Source organism: Oratosquilla oratoria, unplaced genomic scaffold (genome assembly GCF_046742065.1).
Source record: "Oratosquilla oratoria isolate Oo_2021 unplaced genomic scaffold, ASM4674206v1 SCAFFOLD86, whole genome shotgun sequence".
NCBI lineage: Eukaryota > Metazoa > Arthropoda > Malacostraca > Stomatopoda > Squillidae > Oratosquilla > Oratosquilla oratoria.
The window spans coordinates 230,926-250,000 of NW_027467750.1; the positions used below are offsets into that span (position 1 = coordinate 230,926).

A 19,075-nucleotide genomic window follows, 5' to 3' on the forward strand; every position below is an offset into this window, starting at 1 on the left:
CTATCATCAGAGATGCTATCGAACATCATTTAGAGAGTAAATGTTTGATAAATGATAGCCAGCATGGATTCAGACGGAAACGTTCTTGCGTGACTAACTTACTCGAATGAAACAATATAGATTTAATGTATCTAAACTTTGCAAAAGCTTTTGATACCGTCCCCCACGAAATGCTACTTACTAAATTAGCTTCACACAGAGTAAATGAGAGCCTACTAAGTTGGACGAGAAATTGGTTGAATGATCAAAACAGAGAGTTGTTTTAAATGGAAAAACTTCTAGATGGTAAAATGTTACGAGTGGAGTTCCTCAGGGTTCCGATCTTGGGCCACTTCTATTCATAGTATATAAAAATGACAAAGACCACGGACTAAAATCTATTGTCACCATATCTGCTGATGATACAAAGCTGTGCGGAATGGCAAATGATTACTTAAATCAGTTAGATATTCAAGAAGATTTAGATCAATTACAGCAATGGTCTGAAAAATGGCTAATGAAATTTAACACAAGTAAATATAAGGTTATGCACAAAGGTTAAAAAAAAAAACAGTAAGTACGATTACAAGTTATTTGTAAATTCGTTAACAAAAGTGGATAGTGAAAAGGATCTCGGCATAATTATCAATAACGATCTCAAAACATATAAGCAGTGTATTTCAGCCTCTGAGAAAGCAAACAAGGTTCTAGGACTGTGCGATCTTTTGATTTCAAAAATTCATCTCTCATTAACAAGCTGGATAACTCGTTAGATCGTCCACATTTGGAATATGCTATTTCCGTATGGTCACCGAATCTCATTAAAGACACAGACAGATTGGAAAAAACACAACGGCGAGCCACAAAACTGATTCCAAATATGAAAAATAAATCACACGAAAATCGACTTTAACATATGAATCTCTTTTCTCTAAAAAGAAAAAAGCCTAGACTCAGAGGTTACTTGATACAGTTCTTTAAGATTCTGAATGAAATTAACATCAAAAGTGACAAAATTTTCACACAGAATGAGAATCCGACAAGAAATAATGGTCTCAATCTGTCAGGAAATAGATTTAATTTGGAAGCGGGTAGAAACAACTTTACCAACTGCGTAGTTAATGAATGGAATAAACTTCCTGTAGAGGTAGTGCAATGTTGTTCAGTTCGAACTTTAAAATTCGTTTAGATAAACACCTAAGTAAGATGATGTAATGCCTGCCATTTATTTTATAATATTTGATTATTTGTTTGTTATTATTTGTTTGTTTATTATTATTTGCTTGATTTTCATTTATCATTAGTTATCTGTCAATTTATTATTATATACTATTCACCTGTTTGTGTATTATATAACTATACCTATGCATTTATTCATTTTATCTATTATTATTTATATTATCATAATTTCTATTTACTTTATTTATTTATCATTATTATATTTTTCCGCATCTGACCTAGTTATGGACCAAAAGTGGGGGACAAAAACTTAGGCGACAGAGTAAAAATAATAAATTTCCTCAAATAACCTACATTATCAGGTACTTACCAGCTCTCTAGTACTTTCTTGGACACCCCTTTCTCTTGATACATTCTTGGAGAAGTTTAGGGACAGATGCTGCAAGATTTTGAAGCCACACAGGGTCCATATTCATCCAAATATCCTTGATAGCTACATCCTCCAGCTTGGGGATTGATAATGTCGCACTCAAGCAATTATTTTTCATGCGCGCACAGAGGTTCTCAATTGGGTTTAAATCAGGCGAATAACCTGGCCAATCTTTTATGTACTCAATATCACAGATTGCAAACCATTCTTTAATGAGTTTAGCAGTATGGCACAGAATAGAACAGTTATCATGTAGCTCAAAATATCGGTCTGCAGTCAGCGTTACATATTTTGGTAGTATCACTAATATTCCCACATCATGGTAGCCATGGCGTGTCCCATGATATTAGTTTATCTCAAATTGTTTTTGTGGCCACTGATGAGGATTGGGCAAAGAGAAGCAGTTGACAGATGACCGGGTAGCAGCCATTGCAGCATTGTGTAAGGCAAGAAAAGCTAGTAAAGAAATTATTTGCTTGATTTTCATTTATTTTTAGCTTTCTGTCAATTCATTATTTTCTATTTACTATAATCGTACAGTAATGCAGCATTGAATATTAAGTGTAACGGATCCAGTGGTGATTTCAGGACAATAACTTCTTTTAAGGTTTCACAACGTCTCTCGATTTTTATCCATTTCTAAGAAAAAAAGTATGCAATTGAATAAACAGTACACATAAAAATATACAAGAATTATAAACTATGAGGTAGTGCTTTAAGTATAAAGTACAGGTATGTGGTAACCATGGGTCCCCCCCTCACACACGCGCGCACACACACACACACACACACACACAACAGAGCCTGAAATAGTGCATAAAGTCCAGTATGAGACACCAATTGGAAAGAGTGACCATGTACTCATCGAAACTATACTAAAGGAAGAAATAGACATAGAGAGGAACGAAAAGCATAGGAAAGGAAGACTGAGGTACAACAAAACAGACTTTACAAAACTAAAGACATTCTTCCGGAATGCAAACTGGGAAATATTTTACAGGGAAGAAACAGCAGTGGAAGAGAAATGGAATATATTGATGGAAAACTACAATGAAGGGGTAAACAGGCATGTACCAAGACAAAAGCGAGAGAGAGAGTACATTAAATGTTGGTTCAACAAAAGATGCAGTGAGGCAAAAGACAGAAGGGACAAAGCTTGGAAAAAGTGGAGAAAAGACAAAAAACAAAGCAAATGGCAAATTTATGTTAACTATAGAAATGAGTATGTTAATGTGAGAAGAGAGGAGAAAAGGAACCATGAGAAGGATATTATAGACAAATGCAAAGAGCAACCCAAACTATTCTATCAGTATGTGAATGGTAAACTTAAAAACAAACAGGAATTGGTGAAACTATGCCAAGGAAACATAGAATACACAGAAGATTTAGAGATGGCCGAAGTCATGAACAATCACTTTAAATCTGTTTTCACCAGAGAGAAAATACCGAATTGTGACATAGACAAAAACAAGAAATCTCCCCTCATGAATGAGTTTACAGCATCACTAAAGGAAATATCAGAACATTTATCAAGGCTGGATGTCAGAAAATCACATGGCCCGGACGGTATTGCAAATTGGATTCTAAAGGAGTGCAAAGAAGAACTAACAGACAAAATACACATCTTAATAAACAGCTCACTCAAAGAAGGAAAGATACCCGAGGACTGGAAAAACGCTAACATTGTACCAATACACAAAGGAGGAAACAAAGAAGAACCCACCAACTATAGGCCAGTATCACTAACAAGCACCATGGCCAAAATTTGTGAGAAAATAATCAAGAATAGATGGGTAAAACATCTGGAAGACAATGACATATTAAACCCAAGACAATTCGGATTCAGACAAGGAAGATCATGCTCCACAAACTTAATATGCTTTTACTCAAGACTAATAGACATAGTGCAAGAAAGAAATGGATGGGCTGATTGTGCATTCCTAGACTTGCAAAAAGCCTTTGACAAAGTACCACACAGAAAACTACTAAAAAAACTGGAACACATAGGAGGAATACAGGGAAACCTACTAAAATGGATAGAGGACTTTCTGACTGGTAGAAAGATGAGAGTAGTGCTCAGAGAAAAATATTCAGACTGGAAAGAGGTGATCAGTGGAGTACCGCAAGGATCTGTGCTGGCACCAATAATGTTTGCTATCTATATGAATGACATGGATGAGGACGTGAACTGCTACATGAGCTTCTTTGCCGATGACGCCAAACTGCTAAGGAAAATAGAAACTGATGAGGACTGTGAAGCACTGCAAGAAGACCTAAATAGGGTATGGAACTGGAGTCAGAAATGGGAAGTGGACTTTAATACGAAGAAGTGTAGCATAATGGAGTTTGGAAAAAGCAAAAACAGAATATCAGGAAAATATACAATTGGAACCAAAGAAGTAAAGAAAGTAGGATCCGAAAAAGATTTGGGAGTAATTATCACGAACGACTTGTCCTATGATATACAGATTAACAAAATTGTCGGGGAGACTTACAACTTGCTAAGATCAATAAAAGTGGCGTTTACATACTTGGACGAAGACATGATGAAAAAAATATTGGTTACATTGATAAGGCCTAGATTAGAGTATGCAGCGACATTGTGGTCCCCCAGTACCAAAAAGAATATAAAGAAAATAGAAAGAATCCAAAGAGCAGCTACAAAAATGGCACCTGCACTTGCAAACCTATCATACGAAGAGAGATTGGCTAAACTGGAGTTACCGACACTGGAGCAAAGAAGAGAGAGAGGTGACCTATTGACCATCTACAGAATCATGAAAGGCACAGAGGTACTCGATAGTGAGAACTTACTTAACTGGGACAAAAGAAACACAAGAGGACATGGAAAGAAAATAAAAAAACATAGCTATAGAAGAGAACTGAAGAAAAACAGTTTTCCTCATAGAGTTTTGGACACTTGGAACAAACTGGACAATGAAATAGTATGCGCAAAAACCATTCATGAGTTTAAAAACAAACTAGACACTGCAAGATACAAAGGCGGGACAACACGAGCATAGCTCCCCTTCCCGCAAAATACAACTAGGTAAATACAACTAGGTAAATACACACACACACACACACACACTTTCAACGAACGGACGGCTTGAAGAACGTTCTGAAGAAAAGTGCAGATTGTGGATCCCAACGCAAAGAGAAGTGCCTTTTTGTATTTGCAGGGTGGGGGGAAATTGCTCGTGGGGTAGTGGGAAAGTAAGGAAAGAGGAGAGGGGGAGGGATTGCTGGGGAAATGGAAGGTAATGAGGAGGTGGAGGAATTGGCCCTGACGGGCCGCCGAAAGGTTGACAAACGACCGCAAGACGAGCTGGATGATGACGACATGTCTAATAGGAATGTGAAGATTAGAGGTATAGATAGGAGCAATACAGTAGAAAGTGATGAGAATATTTTCAAGGGATTTAAAGAGGGTGGGGGGGACACAACCCCCCCCCGACTGACAAGACTAGAAGAGAAGGTCGATAAGATGAACGAGGACTTGGAGCGTAGGTTCGGTAATGTTGACAGTATAATACGAAGAATTGAAAAATTGGAAGAACTAGAGAGGGCGAACAAAAACTTAACTAAGGAAATTGAAGAATTAAAACAACAGTTAAAAGAAGTAAAAGATGAGAATAAAGTCTTAAAGGAGAATAATATGGAGAACAAGGAGGGTTGGAAAAAAATTCAAGAAAATAGCAAGGTTGCATTCACTGACATAATCAGACAGCAAATGAATGAACAAACTGAAAACTCAGTTATTAAAGTGATGAGACAGAAGGAGAATATAGTAAGAGACTTAGCAGACAAAAAGAAATGTATAATTATATTAGGAATGGAAGAGAAACATAACCCAGATAGAACCACAAGAATCAAAGAGGAAAATGAAAAAGTAAGAGGAAAATGAAAAAGTAAGCCAATTACTAGAATCAGTTCAGGAAGGTGAACCAGAAATTATGAAACAAATCGAAGAGAAATTTAGACTCAGAAAGTATAGCACAGACAAGACCAGACCAATTAAGATTAAATTCAAGTCACAAACAACGGCAGAGAATATCTTATCCAAAACAGGGAAACTAGCAATAAGTGAACAATACAAAAAGATATGGATAAAAAGGGAAATGAATAAAGAGGAAAGAGAGGAAGAAAAGCAGAAAAGACTGGAAGCTAAGGCAAAAAACGAGAACAGAACGGAGTCAGAGAAAGAGAGATTCTATTGGAGAGTAGTGAACATGAAACTAAGGAAGTTCGACAGACAAAAGAAAAACATAAGGGAAATAGAGAACACAATGGAAGTGGCAGAAAACTAAGAGTGTCTTACACAAATATAGATGGATTAATAACAGGATTGAATGAGCTGAATGATTATTTGAAAGAAAAAGAACCAGACATAATGGGAATTGTAGAAACAAAATTAAAAGGCCCACTACCACCCAACAGTGTAGGACATGATGCATACAATTATTGGATTAGAAACAGAGAGAAAAAGCAAGGGGGTGGAGTTATGTTCCTGACTAAGAAGGATATAAACGTGAAAGGTGTCATATATGGAAAGAATACAGTAGAGATGATTATGATAGAAGTGGAAGACAGAGATAAGAAGAGCAGAAAATTTGTGATCAATTATGTGCCTCCAAAAACAGCCTCATGGGAGGAGAGTGAACATAAAAGTATGTTAGAGGACACAAAGATAACATTAAATAAAATAATGGAAGATGGAGGAAGAATAGTTATGATGGGCGACTTTAATTGCAAAGAAATCTGCTGGGAAGAAATGACAGTAAAGGGTGGAGATGACTCATGGGGAAACGCTCTACTTGAGATGATTATTGACCACACAATGACACAATGGATACAGGAGAACACTAGGTATAGAAATGAAGAAGAACCATCGAGACTAGACTTATTAATTACATCTGAACCTAGAATAGTGGACAAGATTGAATATAAAACACCAATAGGTAAAAGTGACCACATATTGATTGAACTGGAACTTAATGAAGAAAAATATATCAAAAGAAATGAACAATATAGAAAAGGAAGAATGATGTATGAAAAAACAAACTTTGATCAAATAAGAGAATTCTTTCAACAAGAAAACTGGGAAGAAATATACAAAGAAGAAACATCAGTGGAAAAGAAATGGAATATTTTGACACAAATTTACAAAAAAGGAGTGGAAAAGTATGTCCCAAGACAAAAACAAGAAAAAGAATATGTAAAATGCTGGTACAACAAAAGTTGTAGAGAGTTAAAAGATAAAAGAGACAAAGCCTGGACCAGATGGAAAAAAGACAGAAAACCTGAAAAATGGAAAATATATACCAGTTATAGAAATGAATATGTACAAACATGCAGAGAGGAAAAGAGAAAATATGAAAAAGACGTCATAGAAAAATGTAAAGATCAACCAAAACTATTCTACAGATTTGTAAACAATAAACTGAAAAACAAACAGGACTTGGAGAAATTAAGACAAGGGGGAGTTGAATACACTGAGGAAATGGAAATGGCGGAAATTATGAACAAACATTTTAAATCAGTGTTTACAAGGGAGAACATACAACCTGAAGAGATTAAATGGAAAGAGAAAGTCCCCCCTATAGAAAAAATAGAAGTATCAAAGAATGAAATATTGATACAATTGAGTAATCTTGATGTCAGAAAATCGCATGGACCAGATGAAATAGCAAACTGGATTCTGAAAGAATGCAGGAATGAACTGGCAGACAAAATACATAGCATAATAAGCAGTTCCTTGAAAGAAGGAAAAGTTCCAGAAGATTGGAAAAAAGCAAATATAGTACCTATATATAAAGGAGGAAATAAAGAGGAACCTACCAACTATAGACCAGTCTCTCTAACAAGTACAATAGCAAAAATTTGTGAAAGAATTATCAAAAATAGATGGGTAAAATACTTGGAAAAAAACAACGTACTAAATCCAAGGCAATTTGGATTCAGACAAGGACGATCATGCGTCACCAATTTAATATGCTTCTATTCAAGGCTAATAGATATAATACAAGAAAGAGATGGATGGGCTGATTGTGCATTTCTAGACCTAAAAAAAGCTTTTGACAAAGTACCACATAAGAAGTTGCTTAAGAAACTAGAATCTGAAGGAGGAATACAAGGTAAATTACTAAATTGGATGGAAGACTTTTTGCAAGAAAGAAAAATGAGAGTAGTGATAAGAAACCAACACTCAAAATGGAATGAAGTAATAAGCGGTGTCCCGCAGGGAACAGTCCTGGCCCCAATAATGTTTGCTATATATATTAATGATATGGATGAAGGAATTGAAAGCTATATGAGCTTCTTTGCAGACGATGCAAAACTACTGAAAAGAGTGAAAACTGAAGAAGATTGTGAATCACTACAGAGAGATCTAAATAAAGTACAGGAATGGAGTAAGAAGTGGGAGATGGAGTTCAATACAAAAAAGTGTAGTATAATGGAATTTGGAAAAAGCAAAAACAGAATAACAGGATCATATAATTTGGGAGAAGAAGGAATAAAAAAAGTAGAAAATGAAAAGGACCTGGGAGTCATTGTTATGAATAATATGTCACCTGAAAAACATATAAATAAGATTTTTGGAGAAACTTATAATTTAATAAGAACAATCAAAGTGGCATTTACATACCTGGATGAAGAAATGGTGAGGAAAATCCTAATCACCCTGATAAGACCAAGATTAGAATATGCAGCAACAATATGGTCACCAAGTACAAAAAAATGTATAAAAAAACTTGAAAGAATACAAAGAGCAATTACAAAACTGGCACCAACACTCTCAAAACTATCATATGAAGAGAGACTACAAAAACTTGAACTACAGACACTAGAGCAAAGAAGAGAGAGAGGAGATTTGATAGCTATTTACAGAATCATGAAAGGCATAGAAATTACTGATAGAGAGAATCTGATAAAATGGGATGACAGAAATACAAGAGGACACGGAAAGAAAATAAAAAAAGACAGCTATAGAAGAGATTTGAAAAAGAACAGCTTTCCACACAGAGTAATAGACAGTTGGAACAAGTTAGATGAGAAAGTGGTGTGTGCAAAAACAATACATGAATTTAAAAATTGTTTAGATAAAATGAGAAATGAAGACGGGACCCCACGAGCATAGCTCCCCTTCCCGTAATATACAACTAGGTACAACTAGGTAAATACACACACTTCAGCGAATGGACGGCTTGGATGACGTTCTGAAGAAAACTGAAGTCTGTGGATCCCAACGCAAAGAGAAGTGCCTAGTGTTTTTACAGGGTGGGGGAGAAATTGCTCGTGTAGTGGGAAAGTAGGGAAAGAGGAAAAGGGGAGGGATTACTGAGGGCAATGGAAGGAAATGAGGAGGGAGTAGACTTGGCCCAGCCAGACAAGAGAAAGGTAAACAAAAGACTGAGCGATGATGAAATGTCTAATAAAAATGTAAAGATTAGAAGTATAGAGAGGAGCAATACAGTAGAAAGTGACGAGAATATGTTCCAGGGATTTAAAGAGGGTGGGGGGGACACAACCCCCCCCCTCCGACTGATAAGACTAGAGGAGAGAGTTGATAAGGTGATCGAGGACTTGGAAAGTAGGTTAGGTAATGTTGACTCCATTTTCCAGAGAATTGAAAGGTTGGAACAACTAGAGAAGGCAAACAGAAACTTAACTGATGAAATAGAGGACCTAAAAAGACAGTTAAGAAATGTAAAGGAGGAGAATGAGAAATTGAAGAAGAATAGTAATGAAAATAGAGAGACAATAGCTAAAGAAGCTAAAAATTGGAGAACAACCCAAGAAGGGAATAAGGTTTCATTCACTGACATAGTCAAACAGCAATTGAAAGAACATAATGAAGACTCAGTTATTAAAGTGATGAGACAGAAAGAGAATATAGTAAGAGAATTAGCTGACAAAAAGAAATGTATAATTATATTAGGAATGGAAGAGAAACATAACCCAGATAGAACCGCAAGAATCAAGGAGGAAAATGAAAGAGTAAGCAGTTTATTAAAATTAGTCCAGGAAGATGAACCAGAAATTATAAAGGAAATTGAGGAAAAATTCAGACTCGGAAAATATAGTACAGATAAGACCAGACCAATTAAGATTAAATTCAGGTCACAAACAACGGCAGAGAAAATTCTATCCAAAACAGGGAAACTAGCAACAAATGGTCAATATAAAAAGGTATGGATAAAAAGAGAAATGAATAAGGAGGAAAGAGAGGCAGAAAAGCAGAAAAGACTTGAAGCTAAGGCAAAAAACGAGGAAAGAACGGAGTCAGAGAAAGAGAGATTCTATTGGAGAGTAGTGAACATGAAAATAAAGCAGTTCGACATACAAAAGAAAAACATAAGGGAAACAGAGAACACAATGGAAGTGGCAGAAAACTAAGAGCGTCTTACACAAATATAGATGGATTGATAACAGGATTGAATGAACTGAATGATTATTTGAAAGAAAAAGAACCAGACATAATGGGAATTGTAGAAACAAAATTAAAAGGCCCACTACCACCCAATAGTGTAGGACATGATGCATACAATTATTGGATTAGAAACAGAGAGAAAAAACAAGGGGGTGGAGTTATGTTCCTGACTAAGAAGGATATAAACGTTTAAGGTGTCATATATGGAAAGAATACTGTAGAGATGATTATGATAGAAGTGGAAGACCGAGATAAGAAGAGCAGAAAATTTGTGATCAATTATGTGCCTCCGAAAACAGCCTCATGGGAGGAGAGTGAACATAAAAGTATGTTAGAGGACACAAAGATAGCATTAATTAAAATAATGGAAGACGGAGGAAGAATAGTTATGATGGGCGACTTTAATTGCAAAGAAATCTGCTGGGAAGAAATGACAGTAAAGAGTGGTGATGACTCATGGGGAAATGCTCTACTTGAGATGATTACTGACCATTCAATGACACAATGGATACAAGAGAACACTAGGTATAGAAATGAAGAAGAACCATCGAGACTAGACTTAATAATTACATCTGAACCTAGAATAGTGGACAAGATTGAATATAAAACACCAATAGGCAAAAGTGACCACATATTGATTGAACTGGAACTTAATGAAGAAAAATATATGAAAAGAAATGAACAATATAGAAAAGGAAGAATGGTATATGAAAAAACAAACTTTGATAAAATAAGAGAATTCTTCCAACAAGAAAACTGGGAAGAAATATACAAAGAAGAAACATCAGTGGAAGAGAAATGGAATATTTTGACAAAAATTTACAAAAAAGGAGTGGAAAAGTATGTCCCAAGACAAAAACAAGAAAAAGAATATGTAAAATGCTGGTACAACAAAAGTTGTAGGGAGTTAAAAGACAAAAGAGACAAAGCCTGGACCAGATGGAAAAAAAACAGAAGACCTGAAAAATGGAAAATATATACTAGTTATAGAAATGAATATGTACAAAAGTGCAGAGAGGAAAAAAGAAAATATGAAAAAGATGTTATAGAACAGTGTAAAGATCAACCAAAACTATTCTACAGATTTGTAAACAATAAACTGAAAAACAAACAAGACTTGGAGAAATTAAGACAAGGAGGAGTTGAATACACTGAGGAAATGGAAATGGCAGAAATTATGAACAAACATTTTAAATCAGTGTTTACAAGGGAAAATATACAACCTGAAGAGATTGAGTGGAAAGAAAAAGTCCCCCCTATGGAAGAAATAGAAGTAACAAAGAATGAAATATTGACACACTTGGGTAATTTTGATGTCAGAAAATCGCATGGGCCAGATGAAATAGCAAACTGGATTCTGAAAGAATGCAGGAATGAACTGGCAGACAAAATACATAGCATAATAAGCAGTTCCTTAAAAGAAGGAAAAGTTCCAGAAGATTGGAAAAAAGCAAATATAGTACCTATATATAAAGGAGGAAATAAAGAAGAACCTACCAACTATAGACAAGTCTCTCTAACAAGTACAACAGCAAAAATTTTGTGAAAGAATTATCAAAAGTAGATGGGTAAAATACTTGGAAAAAAACAACGTACTAAATCCAAGGCAATTTGGATTCAGACAAGGACGATCATGCGTCACCAATTTAATATGTTTCTATTCAAGGCTAATAGATATAATACAAGAAAGAGATGGATGGGCTGATTGTGCATTTCTAGACCTAAAAAAAGCTTTTGACAAAGTACCACATAAGAAGTTGCTTAAGAAACTAGAATATGAAGGAGGAATACAAGGTAAATTACTAAATTGGATGGAAGACTTTTTGCAAGAAAGAAAAATGAGAGTAGTGATAAGAGACCAGCACTCAAAATGGAATGAAGTAATAAGCGGTGTCCCGCAGGGAACAGTTCTGGCCCCAATAATGTTTGCTATATATATTAATGATATGGATGAAGGAATCGAAAGCTATATGAGCTTCTTTGCAGATGATGCAAAACTACTGAAAAGAGTGAAAACTGAAGAAGATTGTGAATCACTACAGAGAGATCTAAATAAAGTACAGGAATGGAGTAGGAAGTGGGAGATGGAGTTCAATACAAAAAAGTGTAGTATAATGGAATTTGGAAAAAGCAAAAACAGAATAACAGGATCATATAATTTGGGAGAAGAAGGAATAAAAAAAGTAGAAAATGAGAAAGACCTGGGAGTCATTGTTATGAATAATATGTCACCTGAGAAACATATAAATAAGATTTTTGGAGAAACTTATAATTTAATAAGAACAATCAAAGTGGCATTTACATACCTGGATGAAGAAATGGTGAGGAAAATACTAATCACCCTGATAAGACCAAGATTGGAATATGCAGCAACGATATGGTCACCAAGTACAAAAAAATGTATAAAAAAACTTGAAAGAATACAAAGAACAATTACAAAATTGGCACCAACACTCTCAAAACTATCATATGAAGAGAGACTACAAAAACTTGAACTACAGACACTAGAGCAAAGAAGAGAGAGAGGAGATTTGATAGCTATTTACAGAATCATGAAAGGCATAGAAATTACTGATAGAGAGAATCTGATAAAATGGGATGACAGAAATACAAGAGGACACGGAAAGAAAATAAAAAAAGACAGCTATAGAAGAGATTTGAAAAAGAACAGCTTTCCTCACAGAGTAATAGACAGTTGGAACAAGTTAGATGAGAAAGTGGTGTGTGCAAAAACAATACATGAATTTAAAAATAGTTTAGATAAAATGAGATATGAAGACGGGACCCCACGAGCATAGCTCCCCTTCCCGTAAAATACAACTAGGTAAATACACATATGTTTCTGCTCCATACAGTGCTGTTGGCACAATCACTCCTTCATACAGTCTCCTCTTAGCATCCATTCCCAGATTCCTATTCCTCATTACACTTTTTAAACCACCAAGGCATTTGCTCGCTTCTCTCAATCTACATTCTACCTCCACCTTCACTCCACCCTTTCCTGTCACATTTGTACCCAAATATCTAAAACTATCCACTTCCTCCAGTTGCTCTCCCTTAATGCTCACTTCCTGATTACTGCCACTTTCACCCCTTGTACATCTCATCACCTTACTTTTACCCACATTTATCTTTAGTTTTCTTCTATCACACACTCTCCCAAACTCTGTCACCAGCTTCCTCAATCCTTCCTCCGATCCTGCCACAAGCGCAGTGTCGTCCGCAAACAACAACTGGCTCACCTCCCACTTTTCTCCATTTTCCTTAACCATCTCCAATCCTTGACCCACTACCCTTGCATTCACCTCTCGCACCACCCCATCCATGTATAAGTTGAACAGCCAAGGTGACATAACGCATCCCTGACGAAGTCCCACCTTTACCTCAAACCACTCACTCTCTCCATTTCTGATCCTGACACAAGCTCTACTACTCTCATAAAAACTCTTGACAGCTCCCAGAAGCTTTCCTCCTATCCCATATATCTGCATAATCTCCCACAGTGCTTTTCTGTCTACCCTGTCGTAAGCCTTTTCCAGATCCATAAAGGCCCAGAAAACATCCTTCCCCTTACCTATAGCTTTCTCACATATCTGTCTTACCACAAAAATCTGATCTACACAACCTCTACCTGTCCTAAATCCACACTGTTCCTCACCAATTACTCCCTCTGTTCCTCTCCTAATCCTCTCAAGATCCTCCCATAAACCTTCCCAACTACACTTAACAAGCTAATCCCTCTGAAACTACTACATTCACACTTGTCCCCCTTTCCCTTGTAAAGTGGAACTATACACGCACTCCTCCAGTCCTCTAGCACTCTACCTTCTCTCCAGCAAACATTAAATAACCTCACCAACCAGTCCACCATCACTATACCTCCTTTTTTAAGACATTCTGCATGGCATCCATCCAGACCAGGTGCCTTACCTGCTTTTATCAAATGGAAAAAAATGGAAAATCAATTGACCTGTTAATACAAGTACAGTTCACTCGAGGAAGCTGAGGAAACAAAATTCTGATACAAATTTCATGTCCCCCCCAATATATATATATATATATATATATATATATATATATATATATATATATATATATATATATATACTGTATATGTATCCATTAATACAACTATGGTACATTTGAAGAAGTTGAAGCAAGGTTCTGATGCAAGTTTCACATCCTTAAAAAAGAAAAAAAAATCCATTAATATACACATGTTACATTCGAAACTTGAGGAAGCAAAAGATGATGAGTAAATTTTCAGCACTAACCAACACTTCCATCTCGACACCATTGTACTGAAGTGGCAGGGTTGGAGACGACAAAGGAAATATCCAAGAACAAGCAGCAGAACGGGAGGATGCTAGTGGTCGAATGTCGAGCATTCGTCTTTTTCTGGGAAGCAATTAGCCTCTCTAATCCAGTGGCCGTACCCCTTGAACATCTTGAAAATTTTTCTCGTATTCCCATCCAATATAAATACAATGCAAACATATGAAAAGGATTAGTGATACAAACCTTGCTGAGAAATTATTATATTCCATTACTGAACAAAGGTACTTTTTTATTTGACGCATGTTCAATTATCTGGGGAAAAGTTTCTCGTACCCCCGTCCAACATAAATACAATGCAAATGTATGAAAAGGATTAGTGATACAAACCTTGCTGAGAAATGATCAGATACATTCAATTACTGAACATGGGTAATTTTTTTTAATTCAAATTAAAATTGTCAATTAGTAGGATCCAATGAATGCACAATATGCTTTCTCATGGTAAATATGTACCATGCACTGGCCATCATGTCTCGTACCCCCATGGGGGTACAGTTACCCCCCCAGGTTAAGAATCACTGAGCTAATCATAAAAATATTGAGTGGGTCTAGGACAATTGGTCGCAGCGCAACTGGCCGTGGGAAACTGACCACGGGAAACTGGCCAAGGACTAACCTAACCAACCAAACCAAACCAGCCCTAACCTTACCAACCTAACCAAACAAACTTAACCTAACTTATCCAAACAAATCTAACCAAACCAAACCTAACCAGCCCTAAATCCCCTAATCCAATCCTAACCCTAAACCACCCCCACCAGTTTCCCCAGGCCAGTTGGGCTGCGACCAGTTGTTCCATTCCCAACTAGGTCTGTTGTCATGTCACAAGTTCCTAAAACATCAATTGTTGTCACAATGCCCCGTGTGGGAAGGTAGACGAGATGGTAGAAACAGAAGAAGTAGAATAAGAAGACAAAGAAGAAAAAAGTTGAGGTGGAGGAAGAGGAGGAAGAAAAGGTGGAGGAGGAGGAAGAAGAAAAATTGGAGGAGGAGAAGGAGAAGGAGGAGGAGGAAGAGAAGAAGAAATTGAAGGAAAAAGAGAAGAAGGTGAATGAGGAACTGGAAGGAGGAGGAGGAGAAGGAGAGGAAGAGAAGAAATTGAAGGAGGAAGAGAAGAGGGTGAATGAGGAACAGGAGGAGGAGGTGGAGAAGACGAAGATGACGAAGAAGAGTAAGTAGGGACAAAAGAAGTATAGATGACTTCAAGTGATGTCATGAATGCTGACCACTTCCACATGTGTACAAATCTGCCTTGGGCAACTATCTCCCTCGTAAGGAGGACGAATCCTATCAGTATACCAAAACACTTTTCCCCCCCCTTATCAGGAAGGTGGGCCAGGCAAAGCACAACCTAGTAAATACTACATATAAATACGTACCGTAACCACAGGTCACAAGAGACGAACAAAATCTCACCTCCAGAGACAAGCATCGTTCTTCTGGACTGTACTGGTACACCTCGACTAGGACTCGGCAAACCTCGACCAAACCCTCACTTTCCTGATGACGAAAAACATTGGCAGAGTTCTTCAACCGTAATTTCAAACAAGGTTCTTCCATTAGAATATATGGCACACTCTCTCTTGAAAAAAAAAAGATAAATAAATAAATAAAAATAAACAAATAATACATACATACATATACCAAAGGCTTTTTCGCCCTTAAAAAGAAAAGAAAAGAAAAAAAATGCATAGAAACCACTCCCACCCATTCCATCCCCACCATACTACACTACCATTCTCCCTCCCTCTTATCTTGGCTCCTACTGGATGAGGGGTCATCCCTGTATTTCCCCATCACCCAGGGTCAGGTGCAATGCAGTAAGACACAGCAAGGGCACTGAATGATAATAAAAAATTAATAAATAGATAAAATAAAACATATATAAATATTTATCTTCATCCTAACCCTGACCTGAAGCTTAAAAGACGCAGATTCCACAAACTTGTTTGCCCGTCCTAACAACTGCCCGAAGTCAATCACGTCTGGCGGCTTCTGACGGCTCTGTCCATCTGCGGAGGGCAGCTGACTCTCTCTGTCCTCTATGGCTGCTGTCTGCAGTTGTTCGTCTTTACAGCAGAGAGCTAATCCTTGCTGGACTGATTCAAACTTACAAAACCGTTCCGAGACCCTCTGCCTTACATTCACGGTCGTCAACATATGGTGCATCTACCGGGAGGCGAAGGAGAGTTTGACCTCTTCAATACGAGTCAAATATTCGCACGCATGTCAGGTTGCCTGATCTATGACGATGCATCACAATACCCGCGCATCATAAAATATGTAGTGGGCACGTGAAAAGTATGTTGTATTTATGCATACACGTATAAATACTTATACCGAAGGCTTTTTCCCCCTTACATGGGAGGTAGCCAAACTACAAAGGCATAGAAACCACTCCCACTCATTCCACCCCTACATAATCCACTCCCATTCACCCCCATCCCTCCCTCTTACCTTGGCTCCTCCTGGATGACAGGTCATCCCTGCACCTTGTCCACTGCCCTGGGTCACAAGCAGTGTCGCAAGACACAGCACATCCACGGCAAAGCCACTTCATTAAATCAGCACTCCCCCCTCTCCATCCCCTCATGCAGAAAAGGAGAAGACTGGGAGAAATCCCTTCGGGCCGAGTCAAATTTTTCTCACACATACTCCCTCACCCCCATCCCCCACCCATTCCACCTCATGGATCACATCATCATCCACATACAACCATTCTCCATTCACCCCTACCTTCTGTTCTCTCCCGTCCTTCCTCAACAGACATTCCACTCTTCCCCAAAGCCCCCTTCACCCCATCCATCCATCCATCCATCCCATCCTAGGTTGTCCCCTCATGTTCACTCCTTCCACACACCTTTCACTAGTCTTTCTTCACTCATTCTTTCCATGTGTCCAAACCATCCCAATACTCTTTCATCAACCCGATCTCCTAACTCCCTTTCCACCCCTGTTCTTCTCCTCACCTCCTCATTTCTCACTCTTTCCGGCCTAGTAACTCCTATTATACTTCTCAGGCACCTCATCTCAAATACATTCAAATTCCTCTGTTGGCACAATCACACATTCATACAATCTCCTCTTAGCATCCATTCTCAAATGTCTATTTCTCATTACACTTTTTAACCCCCCCCAAGCATTTACTTCTCTCAATCTACATTCTACCTCCACCTCCCCTCCTCCCTTTCCTGCCACATTTGCACCCAAGTATCTAAAACTATCCACTTCCTCCAGTCTCTCTCCCTTGATACTCACCTCCAATCTGCTGCCACACTCTCCCCTTGTACATCTCATCAACTTACTTTTACCCACATTTATCTTCAACTTCCTTCTTTTGCACACCTTCCCAAACTGTCACTAAATTCCTCAATCCCTCCTCTGATCCTGCTACAAGTGCAGAAATAGAGAAGACAGGGAGAAATCCCTTCGGGCTACATCAAATTATTATTCACACACACACAGGATGAGGAAATGATAAAAAAATTTAACTACACTACCAAAAAGAGTATAAAGAAATTAGAAAGAATACAAGGAGCAACAACAAAACTGGCACCAACTCTTCCTAAAATGACATATGAACAAAGACTGTCCATGTTAGAATTACTGACTCTGGAACAATGACAGGAAAGAGGAGACCTACTAACTATCTATAGAATTATGAAGGGAGTGGAAATCTTAGATAAGTGATTTTGTTGAAGGTGATGCTGTTTTCTGCATTAATAATTTTCTCGGAGATACTTTCTAAAGATCTCACTAATTGCCGTGTAGCAGGGTCTACACTCTGTAGAACTCGTGCGTAGGTGGACATATTCTCCGAACTGGATTTCGGCTCATCTGAGCCTTCTTCAGGGAGTATGTCAAATGTCATCAAAGTGCGATATTTGACCACACGAAATTATTTGACTAGGGGAGACCACATGATAGATTAAAATTATGCATAAATTATCTCCTCATGCTTCTGGCCTACCCTGAGTTCTCATACTGGGTAGTGATAGTAAATCAAGTGCCTGTATATTTACATTTAGCAACTCCCTAAAATATTCTGCCCATCTTCCCCTTACTACCTTCTCTTTCATTATCATCTCTCCATCTGCTCCTTTTACCTTTTCTTCTCGACTTGATTCACCTCCTCTTCCTTTCTTAATTTCTTTCCAGAACATCTTTTTATTACTTTCAAAATTTTCTTTCATACTCTTACCCCATTTCGCATCTGCTCTCCTCTTTGCCTCCTTTACCTTGTGCTTTACTTCTCTTTTCTTTGTACCTCTCGTATGACTCCCTCGTCCTATTTTGTAACCAATCTGTAAAAGCTCGCTTCTTCTCTTTTACAACCTTCTTTGTTTCTTCATCCCACCATTTACTGACCTTCCTTCTATTTCCTCCCATCCTTCTTGTTCCACACACCATCTTTGCACACTTTGTGACTCCTTCCTTGAACCATCCTCATTCCTCCTCCATTCCTAGCTCTACTCTATCCTTCACTCCCTCCCACTCCTCTCTCAGCTTCTTCTTGTACTCCTTCTCCTTTTCCTGATATACATAAAAGGAAAATAACAGGAGAGACCTATAATCTGTTGAAAAATATGAGAGGCATTTCATTACAAGGATGAGGACACATGATGAAGAAAATTGTTGAAAACTTGATGTGCCTCAGATTGGAACATGCAGTGGTGATGTGGTCACAAATACCCGTTTAAAACATCATGAAGTAT

General features: G+C 37.6%; 1 protein-coding gene across 2 annotated transcripts in view; it reads right to left on the reverse strand.

The window, feature by feature from the left end:
* Positions 1 to 1,982: 1,982 nt before the first annotated feature.
* LOC143024052 (uncharacterized) overlaps positions 1,983 to 19,075 on the reverse strand; it is a 104,429-nt gene continuing 87,336 nt past the window's right edge. Inside the window, exon 3 of one of the 2 annotated variants that reach the window (XM_076182766.1) lies at positions 1,983 to 2,227. In XM_076182766.1, coding sequence (XP_076038881.1) covers positions 2,108 to 2,227 — 120 coding nt within the window. In that variant the 3' untranslated portion in view covers positions 1,983 to 2,107. The remainder of the gene's footprint in view (positions 2,228 to 19,075) is intronic. The other variant, XR_012966251.1, reaches the window with a different exon arrangement.